Source organism: Coenobita brevimanus, chromosome 8 (genome assembly GCF_032717465.1).
Source record: "Coenobita brevimanus isolate Jiangsu-jjx chromosome 8, ASM3271746v2, whole genome shotgun sequence".
NCBI classification, from domain to species: Eukaryota; Metazoa; Arthropoda; class Malacostraca; order Decapoda; family Coenobitidae; genus Coenobita; species Coenobita brevimanus.
The window spans coordinates 34,928,557-34,949,079 of NC_136961.1; the positions used below are offsets into that span (position 1 = coordinate 34,928,557).

Sequence of the window (20,523 nt, forward strand, 5' to 3'; positions counted from 1 at the left end):
ATGAGGTAAGGCAGACAGTAAATAAAAGTAATGAGAAGCGCAGAATATTTACGGCTTACCTCCCTCATTAGTAGACCCAGCATGCCAGTCCACGACCCATTGTTCAGCAGGGCGCCCCATTTTCTGTCGGCGGCTCTGACGTAGGAGTACCTGGAGCAAAAGAATACAGTCTGGGAAAATTGACATCTCAGCTGCAGACGAGGCTGCAGTGTCTCAAAATATTATGCAGCACCTTTTCACTTTTGTTCACACAATTGAAAGTGTTTGTAAGGATCGGTGACTGAAAGTGAGCGTAGATAGGAATAAAAGGATTGATATTGGAACACATAACTCACATAATGATGCTTTGGTGGGAGTAACAAGTTAAACTGAACTGGCTCAAGAGTCTAGGCCCTTCCCTTCAGCCCGATGACTTTTTTTTTTTTTACCTTTAATCTCGCGACTTTCAGAGAATGTGTCCCCGGTCAGTAGCACCTTTTCGAACGCTAGGTTTTATGTCAAGATTTTTTAATACGATGACCAAGGAACGACGATGGAACCCTTCATTTTTTAGATGCCTGGGCATATTGCAGAAGAGAATGCAGACAGAAGATGACACTGCCAGAGCTGACCTATTGCATACATGAAGGACTGGGAGTATCGATTATCTCTCGTAGTAAAGAGCTGGACAGAAAAGGGGTGAGTTTGTTGTTGGACTGGTACTACAAGCCTACCATAATATAGGATAAGCAAATAGTTCAGAAGAGCAGGCACCATTGAAGTAGTGACAGAAAAGAGATAAAGATGCAACAGTCTGGCGAAGAGGGATAGAGGGTGAAGGGAAGCAATAAGGGGAGTACAATAACAAGACGAAAAACCCTTTACCAGTAAACATCATTCAAATTTTGAATAGAATCATGTGGAGGTTGCAAGAAACAAGAAAATGAATACATCATCAGAGAGAAGGGAATTTCTCATATCAAAATACTGGTTGTGAGAGTGTAAGGAAGTAGTGACAAACTCATGTAGACAGTTAATTGGCTAGGTCATGAATAATACTTATTACCCAGCGTAGCATTCCGTCTCATATAAACCAATTCATTACAGATATCTCTTGCCTTCCACAACCCCCCCCCTCACAACACTATAACTGCTCAATTCTCTTTTACTTTATTTCCTACTCTTTGTGTATATCCAACTTTTATTTTGCTCATGTATTTCCTTGTCTCACCTAATGTCCATAATATTTCTCTCTTTCTAGAGTTCGTTACTAAATAAATGTCGAAAAACTGAGAGATCATTTTGTCAACGATATCTCCTCCTAGCGATGTGTGCGGCAAAACAATAAAACAGTGACAAATTGGTTCATAATACTGGCTTTGGAAACATCGCATGTAGATGAACTTTCTAGGTCTGATTGACGATGAAGGGACGTGTAGCCTAATATATCTGGACAATCATGATTACATTTCTGCTTTGTGGGTTTTATTCTTACTGTAAAATACTTTAATATAGAGTAAGGCTGGTTTTTAACCTGCAGCTGATACTAATGCTGATGGTGATGATGACATTCATGATGATGGACTTGCCGTTGTTGATAATAATCATGATTATCATTGTGATGGAAAAGTAAATAGTACATCTTACGTGAAATTCATTCTTCTTGACAAAAGCTGCATCATATTGTCCATGATTCCCTGGACGATGACCCTCTTGCCTCCAGGCTGCGCTGGGTCATCCACCTCCATCACAGTTTGTGTTGGGATTTGTTCCGCCGTTGCCAGTATATGAGGACGATGTGGGAACCTTTTGTGGGAAACAAAGTACTATTGTTAGTTCTCTGGTATTATCACGCTGTATTACAATATGTTTTGTAAAGTTCGGTAATATATAACAATATAGAGTGATATACTGTACATACCAATACACAAGATGTTATAAATATCATTGTGCAGTAAAAGACTGGCCGTGTGATAAGGTATTACAGTGCATAGTACGGCAGTGTAACTGTGTGGTGTCCTTGTATATTTTGTGGGACTTAGAGGTGTATCAGGGTATGGGATGGCAATGTTTATTGTGACACTTAGAGATGTGACAGAGAGAAGTATGGCAGTGTAACTGTGAGGGGTGGCATTGTGAATTGTGAGATTCAGAGGTGTGGCAGAGTGGAATGAGTATGTATGAGGTATGACTGTGCAGTATGGTGGCATGTCTTGTGGCAGTGTGAGTTGTGTTAGTGTGAAGTGTGTCTGTGTGAATTATGACGGTGTGTGGTATGGCAATGTGTACTGTGGCAATGAGAAGTGTGGCGTTGTGTGATGCGTGAAAGTGATAAGTGTCCGTGTGATGTGACAGTGTGTAGAGTGACATTTTGAGATGTGACAGTGTGATGGTTAGAAATGTGAGGCGTGGAGGTTGTGGTGTGGTACTGCGTAGTGCGTCAGTATGAGGTGTATTAAGTGTGACTGAAAGGTGTTGCTGTGTGGCATATGAAGTCCGTGAAGTGACAGCATGTGATGTAATAGTGTGAAATGTGATACTGTTCCTTGTGCCTGTGTCAGGTGCTAAGTATGATAAGATGTGAACTGTGGCAGTGTGAAGACGTATGGCACTGTGAGGTATGGACATGTGAGGTAGCAGTGTTAAGTGTAGTAGTATGAGGTGTGGTAGTGTGAGATCTGGCAGTGTGTCCATGCATGATGTGTCTGCAATGTGTGGTAGTGTAAGTGTGACACTTTTAACTCGCCCCATCCCGACCACTTTTCCATCACTGACTCCCCCCAATCCCAACCATTTTTGGAAAAATATATTTTTTGGCTCAAACCTCCGCTTTTGGTGAGAAACATCGAAAATTCATAGAAAAATCGCTCACCTGAGGTTTAAAATACTCGATACAGGTAGGAGTACCTCCTTGCCTTACTGAGTTTTCTAACAGGCTGGCACCAAAGAAAATGAGTTCTATTGGAGGATAACTATTTCACACCACTCATAAACGGTATTTATTTATTTACTTGGTACGAATTTATATGTAGTATGATAGTATATTGGTTTTCAAGCAGTAATATAGGCACTATAAGCATTGTTTCACTCACTAACTCATCACCATACCTGACCTTTTTTTGCCACATTACCTGATCATCATTTCTGACTGTTTCTAACTCTAATGCTATGTAAAGTTTGTCCTCCACATTGTCATTGATTGGGGAATCACTCTGGCCCTGAATTTCGTACTGTGGCATGACATGGCTTTACTGGCCAGGTCACTGATAACAGGTGAATTGCTGAGACAATGGCGTGCAAGGGGGGGGGAGGAGGTCAGGCTGGGTAAGGCATTGTCCCTGCCTGGCATCTTGTAGAGGAAGGTGTAACGTGTATATGTACCAAAAATCACTCACAAAAATTGAAAATTGTGCAAATTAGGAACCTTGCAATTGATTCGCGTTTATGTAGGTCGACGGGATTGGCAGTGACAAAACGTGTGGACGTTAAAGAACATTGATGGGACGCCGTGGGTTAAGGTAGTTAACTGTGGCATGTGGCAGCATGGGATCTGGCAGAGCCTTGTGGTAGTGTATTGCTCTACCCAAACACTGTTACAAAGAAATACTTCAATCATGGTAGTTGCCAGCAAAAGAACCCAATTCCTTGCAACTGCTATTCATCACACTATTACCTTGAAATGATGATGCCACCGTGCTCATTTCATCCTCAGACAGCCACGTTATTAGCTACAACACTGCTGTGTAGCCATAGCTTCGGTTATTCCAAGATTTCCCTTACAGTTCAATACTGGTGGTAAATTATGCAGAAAAGGAAAAAGAAGTAGACTGACAAAAAATGTATGACACACTAGCCCTAATGTGTTACTGTCTGGAGAAAAATGTGAAGTTAAGTTATAACGTAGCAGTTGCTGTTGTTTTGTATCCTTCTGAATGAGCTATTGAGAAAGTCTTTTTGGTTGACACAGTTGTATCTAAATTGCAATAATTCAGAAACTCGATGACACGATGCCTCATTAGTATAGATTTCTAAATGCATCTTTAAATAAACACTGTTTTTTACTGCGACTACAAGGGTAACCAAAAATCATGCTTGTCCCTAATTTTGTCACTCACCCGTTCACTCACTCATTCACAGAGTTACTGTACTTTCTGGAAGAATTGGGTCCTGACCTTATGTGAAAAGTGGTAGGAAAGTGAAATGTTGCAGATTTTACTTGTTTCATTAGATTTTACTTATTTTACCACAAGTTGAGAAAAGCAGCACCATTAAATGTAAGTAGGATACACGATTAGGATTTACTAATGCTCAGGTTCCTGTAACTCACTTTATGGTGAATAAAATTGTTTGGCTTACTCTGGAACAGACGACTACTATAGTGTTATCCTGACCATGAAATGGATAGTGAAACTAAGATCAATATCTTCAGGTTTCTGTACCCAGTATCAGTTGAATATAAATTGTCTGTTGTTAGTTTTTTATGCAAGGAAGAAAGAATCAAAGGCTAAAAGTCCGGAAATTGTTCTCTCCAGGGGACAAAAGCAAGGTAACAGCCAAACTCAAGACTAGTTAAATTCGAGATGCCTGGACACACTTTGTTTAAAAGACTGGAGGTCATAGGTACTAGGAAATACAGAGGAAGACAGTTCCAGAGTTGACTTGTTCCACACATGAAGGACTGGGTTAATGGTTAACTTTCACATTAAAGAGCTGGACAGAAAAGGGATGAAAGTGGGTTGTTAGACAGGTGCTACTCACCTGCCGTAGTGGTAAAGGGATGCAAGCAGACAGTTCAGAGGAGCTTTGACCATTGAAAAAGCAATATAAAAATGATAAAGATGCAACAGTGCGGCAAAGAGATAGAGACTGTAGGAAGCCAGTAAAAGGAGGAGCGATAATAAGAAGAGAAGCCTTTGCCTTCACCTTGCTGAGAACAGATTTATGTGAGGAGTCTCCCCACACATGAGAGTTGTACTCTACACAGGGGTGAAAAAAATCCGTGTATAGAGTCGGCAGCTGTGCAGCAGTGAAGAAGGCATGGCGTCGGCTTAGCACACCTAATCTCTTGGAAGCAGATTTTACAAGAGAGGTAATCTGATTGTTTCGAGAAAAAATCGAGATAGTGAAACCCCAAGTATGTTTAGAGATGATGCAGGATTGAGTTTTGTGTTGTTAAAAGTCTGAGGATATTCCTGTGGTTGCTTTCGACGAGTTGGAAGATGTAAGAACTGAGTTTTCGATGCATTAAAAACAAGATTACTTTTACCCCAGTCAAATGTATGAGCCTAGTCAGTCATTAAGTGTGCCACAGCCTTATTCTCTGTTTGTTGAAGTAACTACTAAGAAAGATGCTGTGGGAAGCGGATGGAAATGTGAAGGGTGGTGTCATCAGCATGGGAGTGAAAAGGGTTAGATATACAGCTTAGAAGGTCGTTGATGAATAGAAGTAATAGAGATGGTGATAGGACAAAGCCCTGAGGAACACCATTTTTGACAGCATTAAGAGAAGACTGGTGGCTGTTTACAAGAGCAACTATAGAATGACCAGAATGGCAGCTAGAGATGAAGGCACAGATACAAGGATAGAAACCATAAGAGTACAGTTTGGAAATTAAAGATTTATATCATACTCGATCCATACTCGATCGAGAGCCTTTGAGGTGTCATGTGTAATGGTAGAGCTTTTTCCAAAGTCCCAAAAGGAGGATGACCAGGAGTCTGAGAGGACGGTAAGGAGATCGCCAGTGAAGCATCCCTTGCAGAACCCATACTGATCATCAGCAAGAAGCTTATGATGAGAACGATGTGTAAAACTGTTCTTGTTAAGAATAAGTTATTAAAAAATTCAAATATAGGATGCTAAAGCAATTCAGCGATACTCAGAAAGCTTGGAATGGTCATCCTTCTTTGAAACAGGCTGAATGAGAGCAAACATCCAGCAAGAAGGAAAGGTACGAGTTGACAAAGTCAAAAGATTTTACCCAGGCAGGGTGTATGCACAAGACAGTTCTTGAGAATAACAGGAGGGACCCCATCAATGCTATATGCCATGTTAGTATAGAGGCCAGTGATGGCAGAAAACACATCAATTGAAGAAACATTAATCTCGACATGATGAAGTCAGATGGGGGAAGGCATAAAGGAACAGCACAGGACTCATCTAAGGCGGAATTGAAGGAGAAAGGCTGAGCAAAGAATTTTGCTTTATCAGTAGAAGAAACAACTACAGACTCATCACAGCAGAAAAGAAGAGGGAAGGATGAACTAAAGTTGTTAGGAGGGTATATGGCAAGGTGCCAGAAGGAACAAGACGGATGTGAGATGGGGCACACCAAAGGACGGACATAGTAAGATTCTGGGCAGAAACATAAAAGAGATGAGATTCAGGAGTGGGTCGGCTCCTGTGCCTCTTCTTGTTGTGGACAGCAATGGAACAAGTATGATTAAACTAATTTTTTTTTTCATCAGTCACAGGATAAGAGAAAGGAATGTAAGCTTCCATGCCCAAGAGAATAACCTCTATAATGCACAATGCACACACAGATGGCTCATAGAAACACTGTCTGAGGGCCTCCCAATCAGCAGCCCCAAAGTGCCAAGTTGCTGTTTCTTGGGAGAGTCCACAGTCCTTACTGAAGTGATGGGACAGCTTAAGATGATAACACTGTGATCAGAGGAGCCCAACAGAGAGAAAAGATTAACAGCATAAGCAGAAGAATTAGTTGTAAGGAAGAGGTCAGGTATGTTGGAACTCTCTCCAAGGCAGTCAGGGATAAGAGTAGGGTGCTGTATAAGCTGCTCTAGGTCATTAACCCGCCCCATACCCATGACATATGATGCATGTCGCAACTTTTTTTCACGCTCAGTCCCGGTGACGTGTGATGCACGTTTTGCTATTGCAAGATCTGTCGTTTCATATTTTTCAAATATTGCGCATGATTTTTGGTACGTATATACGGGACACCTTCCTCTACCACACCTTAGAACATTTTGGTACATTACTGATACTGTGTGTGCTTGAGATAATACTGGGCTCGCTATAATAGTAATGCCTGTAAATATGTGGTATTATGACGCTCACCATAACAGTAAGACCTGAAAATATGTGATAAGTTGTATAAGGCGGAAACTGGTTTAATGTTAGTGGAAAAGTATAATGTAAGGTGAAAAACAGAATGTAAGTTAAAACAACAGTCACAGTGAGTCAATTGTGCAAGAATTTTGCAATTTTCATGTGTTCTTGAATAAAACAATGCTTATATCACCTGTATTATTGTGTGGAAACCAATATATTCTTGTACTACATGTAAATTTGTACCAAATTAATTATGTATTTTGAGTGGTTTCCAAAAGTTCTCCCTACCATAGAAAACGTGACTGTAGCAGCACGGCTACAGAGAACACACTATCACTTGTTCAGAGGGTCACCTGTCTAGACCATTTCTAACCTCAGGCGAGCACATTCTTAGTGAGTTTTCATTGTTGCTCACCAAAAGTGGAGGTTTGAGCCCCCCCCCCCAAAAAAAAAAAGTAAAAAATTTGTCGGATTGTGGGGTTGGGTTTTGTAATAAATTAGTGGATATGGGGCTGGTTAACCCCACCAAGCAAATTCTTTTCAGCCCGATTACCTTCCATGAGTCATTTTTTTGGACTTTTTATTTTATTATTTAGTTCATTTTTGTCATCAGTTCAAATACTTCTACGCTCGAACTCTTCATCACCCTTGTCTTTTTGTAATTTATGTCTCTTGGGTGGGTGTGAGGGCGGCAGTAAGTTGCCAGCACCGTGGGAGGTAGACGGGCTTGAATCCGCCCTTGCCAGGCCGCAGACCAGAAATGAATGACTAAATATGCAGTATTTGGCAACTACGGTGTGGCAGAGCTTGGCAGCAGCTCTGATGGTGTAGATGAGTGATGTCAAACTGGTTGCCCAAGGGCAACATGTGGTCCTCGATGAGGAATAAAGTGGCCCACGATGACATAAGAAAAAATGAGAAAAAAATAAATGGAAAACTTCATAAAATCTGTCATATGTTAGGAGATATTTATTGATAAAATGATTGATAAAAATACCAGTTGAATAATTTATTGGTGAACAAATATGTCACGATACATTTAATTAAATATTACCGGGTATCAATAATCTGAAGCAGAAGCCAATGCCACTACAATGGTCAGATTCGTAATGAAATTCTCTGAACGTTTGATTAGGCATTGGCTTTGCCGTATTATATATTATTATACCGGTATTATTTTCACTGAACAGGTTTCCAATTTTATATTCCAAATCTCAAATTTGCATGCACCTTAAAGTATAAAAGTTTAGCACAGTGTGCAAAAATAGTTGAATATTCTGATGTAAATCTGGAAACGTATTTCCTGTTTTGATAAATTTCGACGAAGTGTGAAACGTAGACACTCAGGTCTTTGTTCACAGGGGCACTCGTACCACAATCTTGATACTTGTTTTACCTGCATTATCCTATTGTTTCTACATTTATTTGAGGTCAGTGGTTATTGTAGCCGATAATGAATGGGAATAAAAGTTGTAAGAGAGAGTAGTCATCAGCTGAAATTTATAATAAAGGGTTTTCATAATCTTGCACAAAATTATATGTAACTAGTGGTGCCAGGCCCACCAAACCTCGCCCAACAGCAGCTACTTTATTGCTGTTAAATACAGTTATTTTACTGCTGTTAAGTACTGACTAGTTTCTCCCATTTAGTGCCAGTGCACAATGAAAATCTAATGTAATGGCACAAATGTTTTCAAGTTACACCCTCTGAACATCCGTGATCTTGCATTTATCCTTTCAAGGTCACTCAGGGTCAAAGGTCATGCTACCAAATGAAAGCCCATATGAGACTTCTTATAGCCTGGTCGTAGCAAATATCTCTATCTCCAACGAGTTTTGAGTTACAGCCCCCCGAATATCCGTGACCTTGAGTTTGACCTTTCAAAGTCACATATGGACAAGGGTCAAGGTATCAATTAAAAAGCCATATGGGATTTTCTATGTGTTGATAAGAGTAAATATCTCCCTTTCTGCAACCAGTTTCAAGATATAGCCCCCTGTATATCCATGATTTTGAGTATGACCTTTCAATGGTCATTCAAGGTCAAAGTACTTGGTGCCAAATGAAAACCCATGTTACGAGTTCCTGTATGTTCATATTAGTAAATATCTGCATCTTTAACCGTCTTCAAGTTATAGCCCTTGGAAAACCATTGTCCTTGATTTTGGCCTTTCAGAGTCACTCAATTACCTCCAAAATGTAATCACTTTCTTTTGCAACCATTGCCCATATATTCTGAAAGTTTCATATAATTTCATTCAGGCATTTTTCCGCAATGTTGCTAACAAACAAAGAAATAAACAAACCCGACCTAAAAGAATACCTCGCCGGACCCCGTCTCGGTAAGGTAATTAAATCGTTAGGTAGACTTGGCCCTCAGAAGATCAAAAGAACTGAAGTGTGACCCCTGGGAAGGACTGAGTTTGACACCACTGATGTAGAGGGAGACTCAATGTTCATGGAAACCACGGACGCTTCCTTGTGCTTGAAATCATGGCACAGAGACCCATCGCTTGATATGAGGCAATCAGCATGGCCATGGATGGCCTGCCTATCTGAATGACTAAATATGCGGTATTTGGCAACTGCTGTGTGGCAGGGCTTGGCAACAACTCTGATGATGTAGAGGGAAATTTAATGTGTAGAGGGAAACTTAACGTTCCCATGGAAACCACTGACGCTTCCTCATGGTTGACATTATGGTGCCGAGACCCATCGCTTCACATGAGGCAATCAGCGTAGCCAGGGTTGGCCTGCATATCATCTCATATGAGGCGATGAGTGTGCCAGGAACTAAGGATAGAAAAGTTTTAGGCTTATTTGCCAGGTGGATCAGTGGAAGGAGAGGAGAGCCAAAGACTGTGGTGAACATTGAAATAATTTAGAATGAGGATTCCAGAAAAGGGAGAAATTAATTGGATTTGCTCCATCTTAGAAATAAGATAGTCAAAGAAGTTTTCATAGTCAGAGTAATTCGGGGACAAGTAAACAGCACAGATATATTTAGTCAGAGAATGACAGGATAGCTGAAGCCAGAGATTAGAGAATTCAGAAGATTCATATTCAGGAACATAAGAGGAAAATGTGTTATAGGATGCAGATTCGAAAGATACATCTTTTGGTTTTAGTTTCATGTCGATATGACGGATATGAAAGGAGTTATGTCGAAGAAAACAATTTTTACCCATCCCCCCCCCTTTTTTTTCACATCTTTTGGGCCTAGAGCCAGGACTTGGACCCAATTTGGCCCACAATTGAATCAGGTGAACAGGTCATAGTCCATCATCATTGTAATTTTAGTCAAAATTGGACCAGCAGTTTTCGAAAAACTTGTTAACAAACAGACAGACAGGGAGACAAAACAAACAGACAAACCGAGTGAAAACATAACCCCCCTCCTCGAGCCCTTCCGGGGCGGGGACGAGTAAATATATTTTGGCAGGTGAAAAGCTTCATTTATAACTACTGTGATGCAATTCTAAATTGCTTTCTCTTGGGTACAGTTGTAGAAGTGTAACAGTATTTACAAAACCTTATGCATAAACTTCATACCAATGCTGAAAGTTATTATTTTATCTAAACCCCAAGTTTTCACTTGCATAACACTGTGTTGGCTACTGCTATAAGTGTTCACTCTGCATCACATTGAAGCCTAGTGTGTCCTACTTCAGCATTTTTTTTTTTTAATGTAAACAGAATACTATAATAACATTTACTGCATATTCATGAACAATTATGAAAACTCTATGAGTAAAAGAATAGTCTGATTTAGTGTTTTATTACAGTTTTAAGTAATCCACCGCTTACATTTGTAAAATAAAAGACAAAATGCCAAAGGTCATACAATAAAAAGTCATCTGGGTCTTCCACCCTTGCACATTTTACAGGATCTCCATCACAGTGGCAGGAAGCTGCGCAAGGCATACCACTTTTTCACATTTGCAAGTTTGTATGCAAACTTGTTTGCCACCACGGTAAAGTTGTACTTTAAGTATACCTGGTTTTGCTGATTGTTTCATTGGTACAACTTCACCAAACTCCTTGGGGTTTGGAAGTTCTAGGACAGTTGATTTATAGATTTATCTCTGGTAAATTCCTCTTAACACATGAAGTTTGAATGAGTGGTCTGTTGGTGGCAACCTTAAGTCAGCATTGGAGGACAATGTACCCTCAGTTCGGACTTTTGAACCGTTCTCTTCCACCATACAATTTCACACACACACACACACACACACACACACACACACACACACACACACACACACACACACACACACACACACACAAAAGTTTTGCATCTGAAGTAAAATTTTCAACAAACTGATTGTCAACATTGTATGGTTCTTCGCTAAAGTAAAAAAGTCATGACAAGACTCCAGAGCAAGTTTGCTTGTCATTTTTCCCTTTTCTGAAGGGATAGTTGTCATATAGGGAGCAGAAATCCTATCAGTATGTTTTCTAATACATCAGACTTAACTGAAAGCTGTATAGGGATTTCGTATGCAGGCGTGAGCTAAAGATTTTTTTTTTCTTTTTCAACCGAAAATTCTTTGAAGTTCAGTCTTGAAACATAGTATATACAAAGAAGCATGACATCCGTATCAGTTGCCTGAACAATCGCCCTTTTGCAGTCACCCTCAGACACACTATAATTGGTGTATGCAATCAGCCATCTGTAAGCCTCCTCATGATTTTCTCAATTCAAACTGTTAATAACACTGACAGCTTGTTTGGTAAGTTTAACTATTTTCCCAGAGTCCTGTTTCATACCCCTTATAATCGTTTCAGTACCCTGAGGGAGATTACAATGGTTAGATGTCCAGCAACTGCTCAGGTAATTCAAAAGATGGCCTTTGTTCTTTATGTTGGAAAAAAGCTGTTCCCAATCAGGGATTTGTAAGTCGTCAACTGGAATATACTCTTTGCTCTTAGTTTGTGATTTTTCCAGTCTGTGTCTCTTCTCCATTTAGGGAAGATTTGTCATCTGCTTCATAACGACCTCCAGCAACATGTATCAGATTACAGTTTTCAGGTATATCCTTGAGCATCTTTGACGAACACATCTGGGCTAAATCTCTGAAAGTTGTGGCATGTAATGTTTGATTTCCCTAAAAAAAATGCCATCATATCTATGATGTACAAAGTATTCACTGTGTGGTTCCAGGAAACATCAACCACTGCTAGAAGTGGAATTAATAAGTCTGACTTTTGTCCTTTTCTCATCGCAGAATCACTAGGCATGTCATTACCTCTCTCAAACATTGGTGGTGGATAATCCATCCATTCATAATGAATGGCTTCCAGCTTTCTTTTCCCATCAGCTTTTTGCACAAAGTACATAGACCTTAGAATATGATTTTCATCTGAATGTATTTGTTTTGCTTTATCCTCCTTTGAGAACTTTTTTGCTTTTGGAGAAAAAGTGTGCTAAGTTTTATCTACAGAGCAACATTTTCCTTGCTATGCCCTCCTTAGAGCGTCCATCCCTCGTTCCCTTGCCTCAATGATTTCTTTGGAGTCTTCCTTTTGTCCTGTAGCAATGATTAAGAAGTAGGACCCTTCACTATTATTATAAGCATTTATATAATTAGTACTGCATACCATATTGCCAATGATATAATGTCTTCTCACCTGTTTTGTCGAATTGTCGTGGTGACCCGCTGATTTATCTTCATTATAGTTTCATTTTAAGTTATTCCTTAGAACATACCTGTTTTTCTTCTCGATTATACGTCTTCTTCAGTTCCATGTCACTTCAAACACCATTAAACATAGCTTTATTCCTATGTACTTAGAAATTTCCGAATAGAAATCCTTCAATAATGTCCGGTGCAGAAGTCTGGAAGGATTTCATTTCATCTATAATATATTGGGAGGTAATTGCGCATTTATAAGGTCCAGATCCAACACTATTCAGAGACGACCTCATTAATTATAAGCCCCAGGACATGTATTTTATGAATGTGGTATCAGAAAGAGTAGTATTATTAGGTTATATTAAATCCATTTCTAGGTCCTTTTGGCCATTCTGTCTCCCAGTTTGGCAGGAGGATACAGAGAAGTGTTTGCTATCAGTCGCTTCAGACAGCTTAGTTTCAGTAAGGAACCAAGGGTGAGGTTTAGAGGAAGATAGTGGTGTTCAAAGGGGAGAAAATGAGAGCAAAGGCCGTGAATGTTACAAAAATGAATAAGAAGTGAATAAGGCAGTGGTTCCAAGCATCTCTCTTGGCCGTCACAGGAAAAGAGGAGAGTGATGGGGGCTTGTATGGTACAGTTGCGAGCAGATGACTCGAGGCCACCTTGTCCACCAACATGTTGGTGTTCTATCGGGTAACAATGGTAGCTATGACCTTGACCGAGATTCAGTCGGCTGTTCGGGCGAAACAAACCCAGAGATAATTGTCAAATTGCCGTTCTAACTGGTCTCCAATCAATATCATGCAAGTAAATGTATTATATTGATAATGATTAACGTGCCGTTCGTACTGTAGATATATTTATAACCATAGTATTACAACATAGGCATCTAAATAGTGGTGCGTTCGTCCATGTGAGACACACTGGTATCCCGAGTGTGCAGCTCCATCCTAAGTCTACTAATACCAAGGCTGTTCACTTTCCCTCAGGGCTCAGGGAGGTGTGGCTTGTGTGTGACGTCATTGGACTTAAGTAACAGAAAATGTATAAAAGAGCAGACTCAAATTAAACATTTATAATAAGGGAAAAAGAAGAAGGGGAAGAAGTGCGGACTCGTTTAACTGTAAAACAAAGCAGTAGGTTCCCTCACACCCTTACGCCTTCCCTCACACCCCCATAACTTTCCTCACACATTTCAGTCCCTTCCCTCACTTTGGACTGAAAATGGGTCATGATCTGGAGAGTGTAGCATACATCCACTCACCACCACGGTCAGGCGTCAACTGAACTTGCGTTTCGTGCAAGCTGACGTCACTCAGATGGTCCACCCCCTGCGCCAGCTTGGACCCGTTTTAGATTGAAGTGATCCGACTTGGTATTAGTAGACTTAGGCTCCATCACCACATCGGTTTGTGACGTAGGCACCACTTGGCACCACATATGGCGAAAGTCATGAAGGTGGAAGCAATTGGCCCGTTCATGATGATGAATATTTATAGAGAGTAATTGTTCGACTTTACCACTTGAATATTAAACAAACATTGGTTACGTACGTCAAAACAAACTTATTATAACCTTTAATCTCATATACGTTTAATACCGCAGCCAACCACCTGCCCCCTCCCCCCTCCTCCTCCCATCTGACGTCCCACCTCGTCCCTCCCTTCCTCACCCACCACCCTCCTTATTACTCCCATACACCCCTTCCGCTGTTCCGCCTACTGTGGTGTGAACCTTTAACTCTCGCACCTGGTTCGGATTTAGACTGCTACGAAAGTGAGGTTCATGGTGAGGGATGACTGATAACGGCATTTTTGTAATAATAATGCTAGGTTGCAGGGAAGCTGATAACCCTACGGTATATCTCTTGAAAACTGGTATAGGTTGTTTGGATCACGACAACAGTCGAACCAAATAAATCACTACCGATACCCGTGTGTCAAACATGAATGACACATCACTATTTGGATGCCTATGATGTAATACTGTGGTTATAAATATAACTACCATGTGTATGACATATTGATATTTATTGGAGACCAGTCAGAACTGCACATTGATAAATTATCAATGGGTTTGTTTTGTCCGAACAGCCGACTGAATCTCCGTCAAGTTCATAGCTACCACTGTTACCAGATAAAACACCAACATGTTGGTGGACTAGGTGGCCTCGAGTCATCTGCTAGCACCTGTACCTCCTCCCCCCCCTGGCGACTCCGAGGCTGCGTGTTGAGATGCCATTTTTATTTTTAAATTAAAAAAGGAAGTGTGCTTTTTTTTTTCTATCATTAGCATCTATTATGATATAATTGTGTGTGTGTGTGTGTGTGTGTGTGTGTGTGTGTGTGTGTGTGTGTGTGTGTGTGTGTGTGTGTGTGTGTACTGCAGCTAAAACTGGAAGAAATTATTTTCATGAAACTTGGCAGGAGTGTTGGAACTAGGCCCCAGACGGGCAAGTTTCAGTTCCATATCATCATAAAAAGTGTTTTGTCCTAAATAATCGTCCTCACTGGAGTTGCATATTGAATACGTGGAAAATATGGCGTGACACTTTCGGGAAGTTTCATACATCTCAGCAGAAAGCAAGAGAGGGCGGGAGGCACTATCCATTACTTCACTGCAGAGCTGGGCACTGCAAATCAATATACACTTCCACAAACGCAAATCTGCAAACTAAAATCATTACCTTCCACAACCGCAGATCAGCAAACTTCTTGAAATTTGTGGTTCCGCAAATGTAAACACAAACACAAACCATTTGTATATAAAATTATAAATATACTAAAACTAAAATATTTACAGTATTTTGAATATTATTATATTAGTGTATTTAAATTGTTTTTACTACAAATCAAGGATGAATCACATTACTGTTGATAAATGAATTAAATTATTACACTACACAGCTCACACTTAACAGGTTGATGCACCAGTCCACCTATATTCCTCGGCTCTAATCTCCTCAGTCCTCACTTTTCAGTCACTGGCTCCTCCAACAACTGAAACAACTCCCTCTTGAGTAGGTCCATGTTGCCCTTCATAAGAACAAACTGCTCAAAATCCTCAGAGGTCAGGCTGGTTTGTGGGCAGGTTTGCGTTTACACACTCACTCCCTGTCTGGCGGCCGCGGCGACAACAACTCTCTCCAAGCGCTCTCAGCTGTAGCAGCTCTACCTCTGTCCTGGAGATAGTGAAACCTGCTTTCACATCTCCCTAGACTTTCTCGCCGCTGCCTGACGATTCCATTTCGCTCTTGTAGCCAGACCACGTTCTGCAATAGGAGAGCCTCTCTCCTCTGTCTTTGTTTCTCTCGGCCAGCCGGTAGTGTCCCTCACCGTAGTACGACGCCGAACCCTGAAGGGGTGCCGCAGGGCACTTCCATGAAGGGGGGCCTTTAGGGCCTGTTTATAGGAGGCGGTGAGGGCGGCACCTTTCTGTTAGGGCTAGGGATAGGCAAGTCCCTCACGGGGCAGTGACGGTGCTTCCCTCGACGCCCTTTAAAGGGCGGGGAAACCTCCCCCCGTCACTGTAGGGTTTTCGTTGGCCGAGCATTTTTATTTTTTTTTTTTGCTCTGTCTTATATTCAGTTTACTTAACTTGTTAGGTCTGTCTGAGGAATTAATTTGCATTGCACATTAGTTCTGTGGCTGCCCTAATTTAGTTTTTCTAAACTAAATATCACTACCGTTGTGTGCTTTATTTAATTTACTTTCCCTTGTTCCGTCTTATATTTAGTTTACTCTAACCTGTTAGGTCTGTCTGAGGAATTAATTTGCATTGCACATTAGTTCTGTGGCTGCCCTAACTTAGTTTTTCTAAACTAAATATCAGTACCGCTGTGTGCTTTATTTAATTTACTTTCCCTTGCGTGAGTCTGTCTAAGTGTGCTGATTTATTTAACAAATTAGTTCACACGGATAAATTCACTCAAGGAGAAATTAAATTGAATACCTTTATAATTAATTTACTTCAAATCTGCTCATCTGTTAACTGTTGAGTTGACTCGTTTCCGTCAGCCCAACAAACGGACTGAGCGCACATTGAACTAAATTTATTTTTATTTTTATTTTTTTTTCGTGTCCAAGTGTCTGAGTTGCTTAAACGCGTGCTGTGTTGCCTGGTGCCTATGCCATGAAGGTGGCATGCACCTCCAGGCCCCAGAGGCCTGCCCGCCCCCCCCGCCCTCGAGGCCCCCCCCCCTTCCCAAGCCAACAACCGGGGAGAAGAGAGAGCGTAAGCTCTCTACCGGTAGCTCCTCCTCGTCCTCCACCGGGACCTCCCCCGTTGCTCCCTCAGCTCCCAGGCCTAACGGGACTGCAGCTCGTCCTCACTATGCTGCTCCCACCACGTCCTCTCCTGCGCGAGCTGTTAAGGTCGCGCGAATCCACGAAGCCATGGAGGAAATCATGCCTGCCCCAGCTCCCACCTGTTCAGGCTCGCAGGCTTCCCCCCAAGTAACTCGCGGCTCCTCTTGCACCAAGAAGCTTCTACCCCTCTCACCTCCTGCAAAATCACCGCTGCTTTCTGTCAAGGCCAAGCCGGGTGAGGGCACGAGCGACCGCGCCGCAGAGACGACCCGGACGACCACCACTGCTGCCACCATTGCTTCCGCTGTTCCTGATGATGAGGGCTGGACCCTGGTGTCGCGTAAGAAACTGCGAGCGACACCGGAAAATGAACAGATCCCGGCACTACGCTTGGCTGCTCCTCAAAGACTCCCACCTGCACCACTCCCCTCAGTCTTGGTCCGGCCTCTTCCACCACCCCCTTCCACTTTCCCAGCCTTACGTGTCCCAGCCCAATCGGGATTCACGACCAGCTACGGCGCGGTCCAAGCCCTTGAAAACCACCTGAGAGGGCTAGCCATCACGAACCACTATGGCCGCGACGACAGCTGTGTCCTTATCCCGCGAGATGAGGAGTCCTACCTGCATTTGAAGGCTCTGGAGGAGGACGAGGCCTCACTCTTGAAGATCATCGAGCTCAGCGGGGCGAACAGCTCACCAAGGCCACTGTAATGGGTTATCCCAGGTGCATGCCAGTAGAGATCCTCCTGCAGTACCCCCTAGTGGAGGAGGCCAAGCACTGCCAAAATCAGTGTACAAGGGAGGAGACCCTGCAGGTCACAGTCACTCTGAGGGGCCCTGTAGTACCTTCCTTTGACCTGGGCAATTGGGGCGAGTTCCACCTGCGTCCCTTCATGTCATAGCTGCTCCGGTGTTACCACTGCCAGAGATATGGCCACCACAGGGCCAACTGCCACCGTCCCCCAGCATGCGGCATCTGCAGCAGCAGCCACAACATGGAGCGGTGTCTCGAAAAACTCAAGGCAAAACAGCCAGTGACCTCCCGATGCCCCAACTGCTCGGGATCACACCATGCCTGGCATCCCAGCTGCCCAGCCAGAACGAAGAGTGTCATGCAAGTGCGTGAACGACAAGTGGCATGGGTACAGGAGCAGCAGGCCTTCAGCCTGACTCCAGCCCCTCCAGGCACTTTCATATGGGGGCAACAGCGCCACCCCACAGAGCAAGCCTCAGCCAGCAATGAGGCAGAATTCCCTCCTCTACCAACCGTGCTGAGTCCACCCCCATGCAACAAGACAGCAGTCCCTCCACCACCTGCTCTTATCTAGGGCATCACCTCCATGGAGGTACACTGCTCGAGCAGGGCAGTACTCCCGAGGTGGATGGAAAGCTGATGACAGGAAGTGCTGGAGCTCCCGTTTCATCAGCCCTCAGGACTAGTTCCTGACCATCCCCCTTTGCTGAACTTTTTCAGTGTCTCAGTTACACAGAGAGTAGGCCAGCATGCTCTCAGTACAAATTTCTCTAACTATCTACACCAAACTACATGCACAGTACACACTACACTTCCTATTCAAAATTCAACAAAAAAGGCGTCTCATCACCAAGCCTCGGAGTCCCCGGGGGGGGGACCATAATTGCCCCCACCATCCGCCCCTCTCCCGGTGACGACTCGGGGTGCCTGGAACCACTGTCTGACTCTTCTTCTTCATTTCTACAACATTCGCAGCCTTGCCTCTAACTTTTGCTCTGTTGAGCACCACCTCTCCTCCTCTAAACCTCACCTTCTATTTCTAACTGAGACTCAGCTGTCTGAGGCAACTGACAGCAAACCCTTTTCTGTATCCTCCTACTTTCTCTATACTCATTTCAAAGCCAAAGGTGGCTTATCTTGCTCTCGTGTTCCTGAACTCGATTCTTCTGAATTCTCTACACTCTGGCTTCGGCTTTCCTGTCATTCTCTGACTAAATATATCTGTGCTGTTTACTTATCCCCTAATTCTACTGACTATCAAAAATTCTTCGACTATCTTACTTCTATGATGGAACACATTCTATCCATTTCTCCTTTCTCTGAAATCTCCATTCTAGGAGATTTCAATGTTCACCACCACCTTTGGCTCTCCTCTCCTTTCACGGATCCACCTGGTGAACAAGCCTGCATCTTTTCTATCCTTAATGACCTACAGCAGCTTGTACAGCACCCTACCCGTATCCCTGACCGCCTTGGAGAGCGCTCCAACATAATTGACCTCTTCCTCACAACTAATCCTTCTTCTTACTCTGTTAATCTTTTCTCTCCATTGGGCTCCTCCGATCACAACCTTATTATCTTAACCTCTCCTATCACTCCGGTACGGCCTGTGGACCCTCCAGGGAAACGTCGTCTGTGGCATTTTGGAGCCGCAGAATGGGAGGCCCTCAGGTAGTACTTCTTTGATTTTCCCTTGAATGATTATTGCTTCCATGGCCGTGAGCCATCTGGGTGTGCCTTGCGCATTACGGAGATTATTCTCTCAGGCATGGAAGCATACATTTCTTTCTCATATCCTTTGACTAATGCAAGAAAGCCTTGGTTTAATCACGCTTGTTCTAATGCTGTCCGCAACAAGGAGAGGGCCTACAAAAGGTACCGGAGCCAACCCACCCCTGAAACACATCATCTTTACTTTTCTGCCCGGAATCGTGCTAAGTCTGTTCTTCGCTCTACTAAAAATAATTTCATCCATACTAAATGCTCTGAACTCTCCAACTCGAATTCTTCCCTCTCCTTCTGGCACCTTGCCAAAAATCTTTCTAACAACTTTACCTCATCATCCTTCCCTCCTCTTTTCTACTCTGATGGTTCTGTAGCTATTTCTTCTATTGATAAAGCAGATCTCTTCGCACAGACTTTCTCCTCCAATTTCACTTTAGACAATTCCGGTGCTGTTCCTCCATCACTTCCCCCCTCTGACTTCCTTATGGCTGACATTAAAATTTCTTCAGTTGATGTATTTTCTGCCATCACTGGCCTCAGTACTAACAAGGCATATGGGCCTGATGGGGTCCCTCTTGTTGTTCTCAAGAACTGTGCCTCTGTGCTTACACCCTGCCTAGGCAAACTCTTTCGACTTTGTCTGTCAACTTGTACCTTTCCTTCTTGCTGGAAGTTTGCTCTCATTCAGCCAATCCCAAAGAAGGGTGACCACTCCCAACCCTCTAACTATCGTCCAATTGCTTTAACGTCCTGTATTTCCAAAGTTTTCGAGTCAATTCTCAATGGAAAAATTTTAAGGCATCTTTCCTATCACAACCTTCTTTCTGATCGTCAGTACGGGTTCCCTCAGGGACGCTCCACAGGCGATCTTCTCACCTACCTTTCAGACTCCTGGTCATCCTCCTTTCGGGACTTTGGCGAAAGCTTTGCCATTGCACTTGACATCTCAAAGGCTTTCGATCGAGTCTGGCATAAATCTTTAATTTCCAAACTGCCCTCCTACGGCTTCTATCCTTCTATCTGTGCCTTCATCGCTAGCTTTCTT

At 42.7% G+C, this 20,523-nt stretch overlaps 1 protein-coding gene across 1 annotated transcript in view; it reads right to left on the minus strand.

The window, feature by feature from the left end:
* Positions 1-20,523, minus strand: part of LOC145407460 (uncharacterized) — a 67,888-nt gene that overhangs the window by 18,600 nt on the left and 28,765 nt on the right. Inside the window, exons 5-6 of the mRNA XM_080278393.1 lie at positions 1,627-1,785; positions 60-150 (exon numbers count right to left, since the gene is read on the minus strand). Of these exons, the coding sequence (XP_080134519.1) occupies positions 60-150; positions 1,627-1,785 (250 nt within the window). The remainder of the gene's footprint in view (positions 1-59; positions 151-1,626; positions 1,786-20,523) is intronic.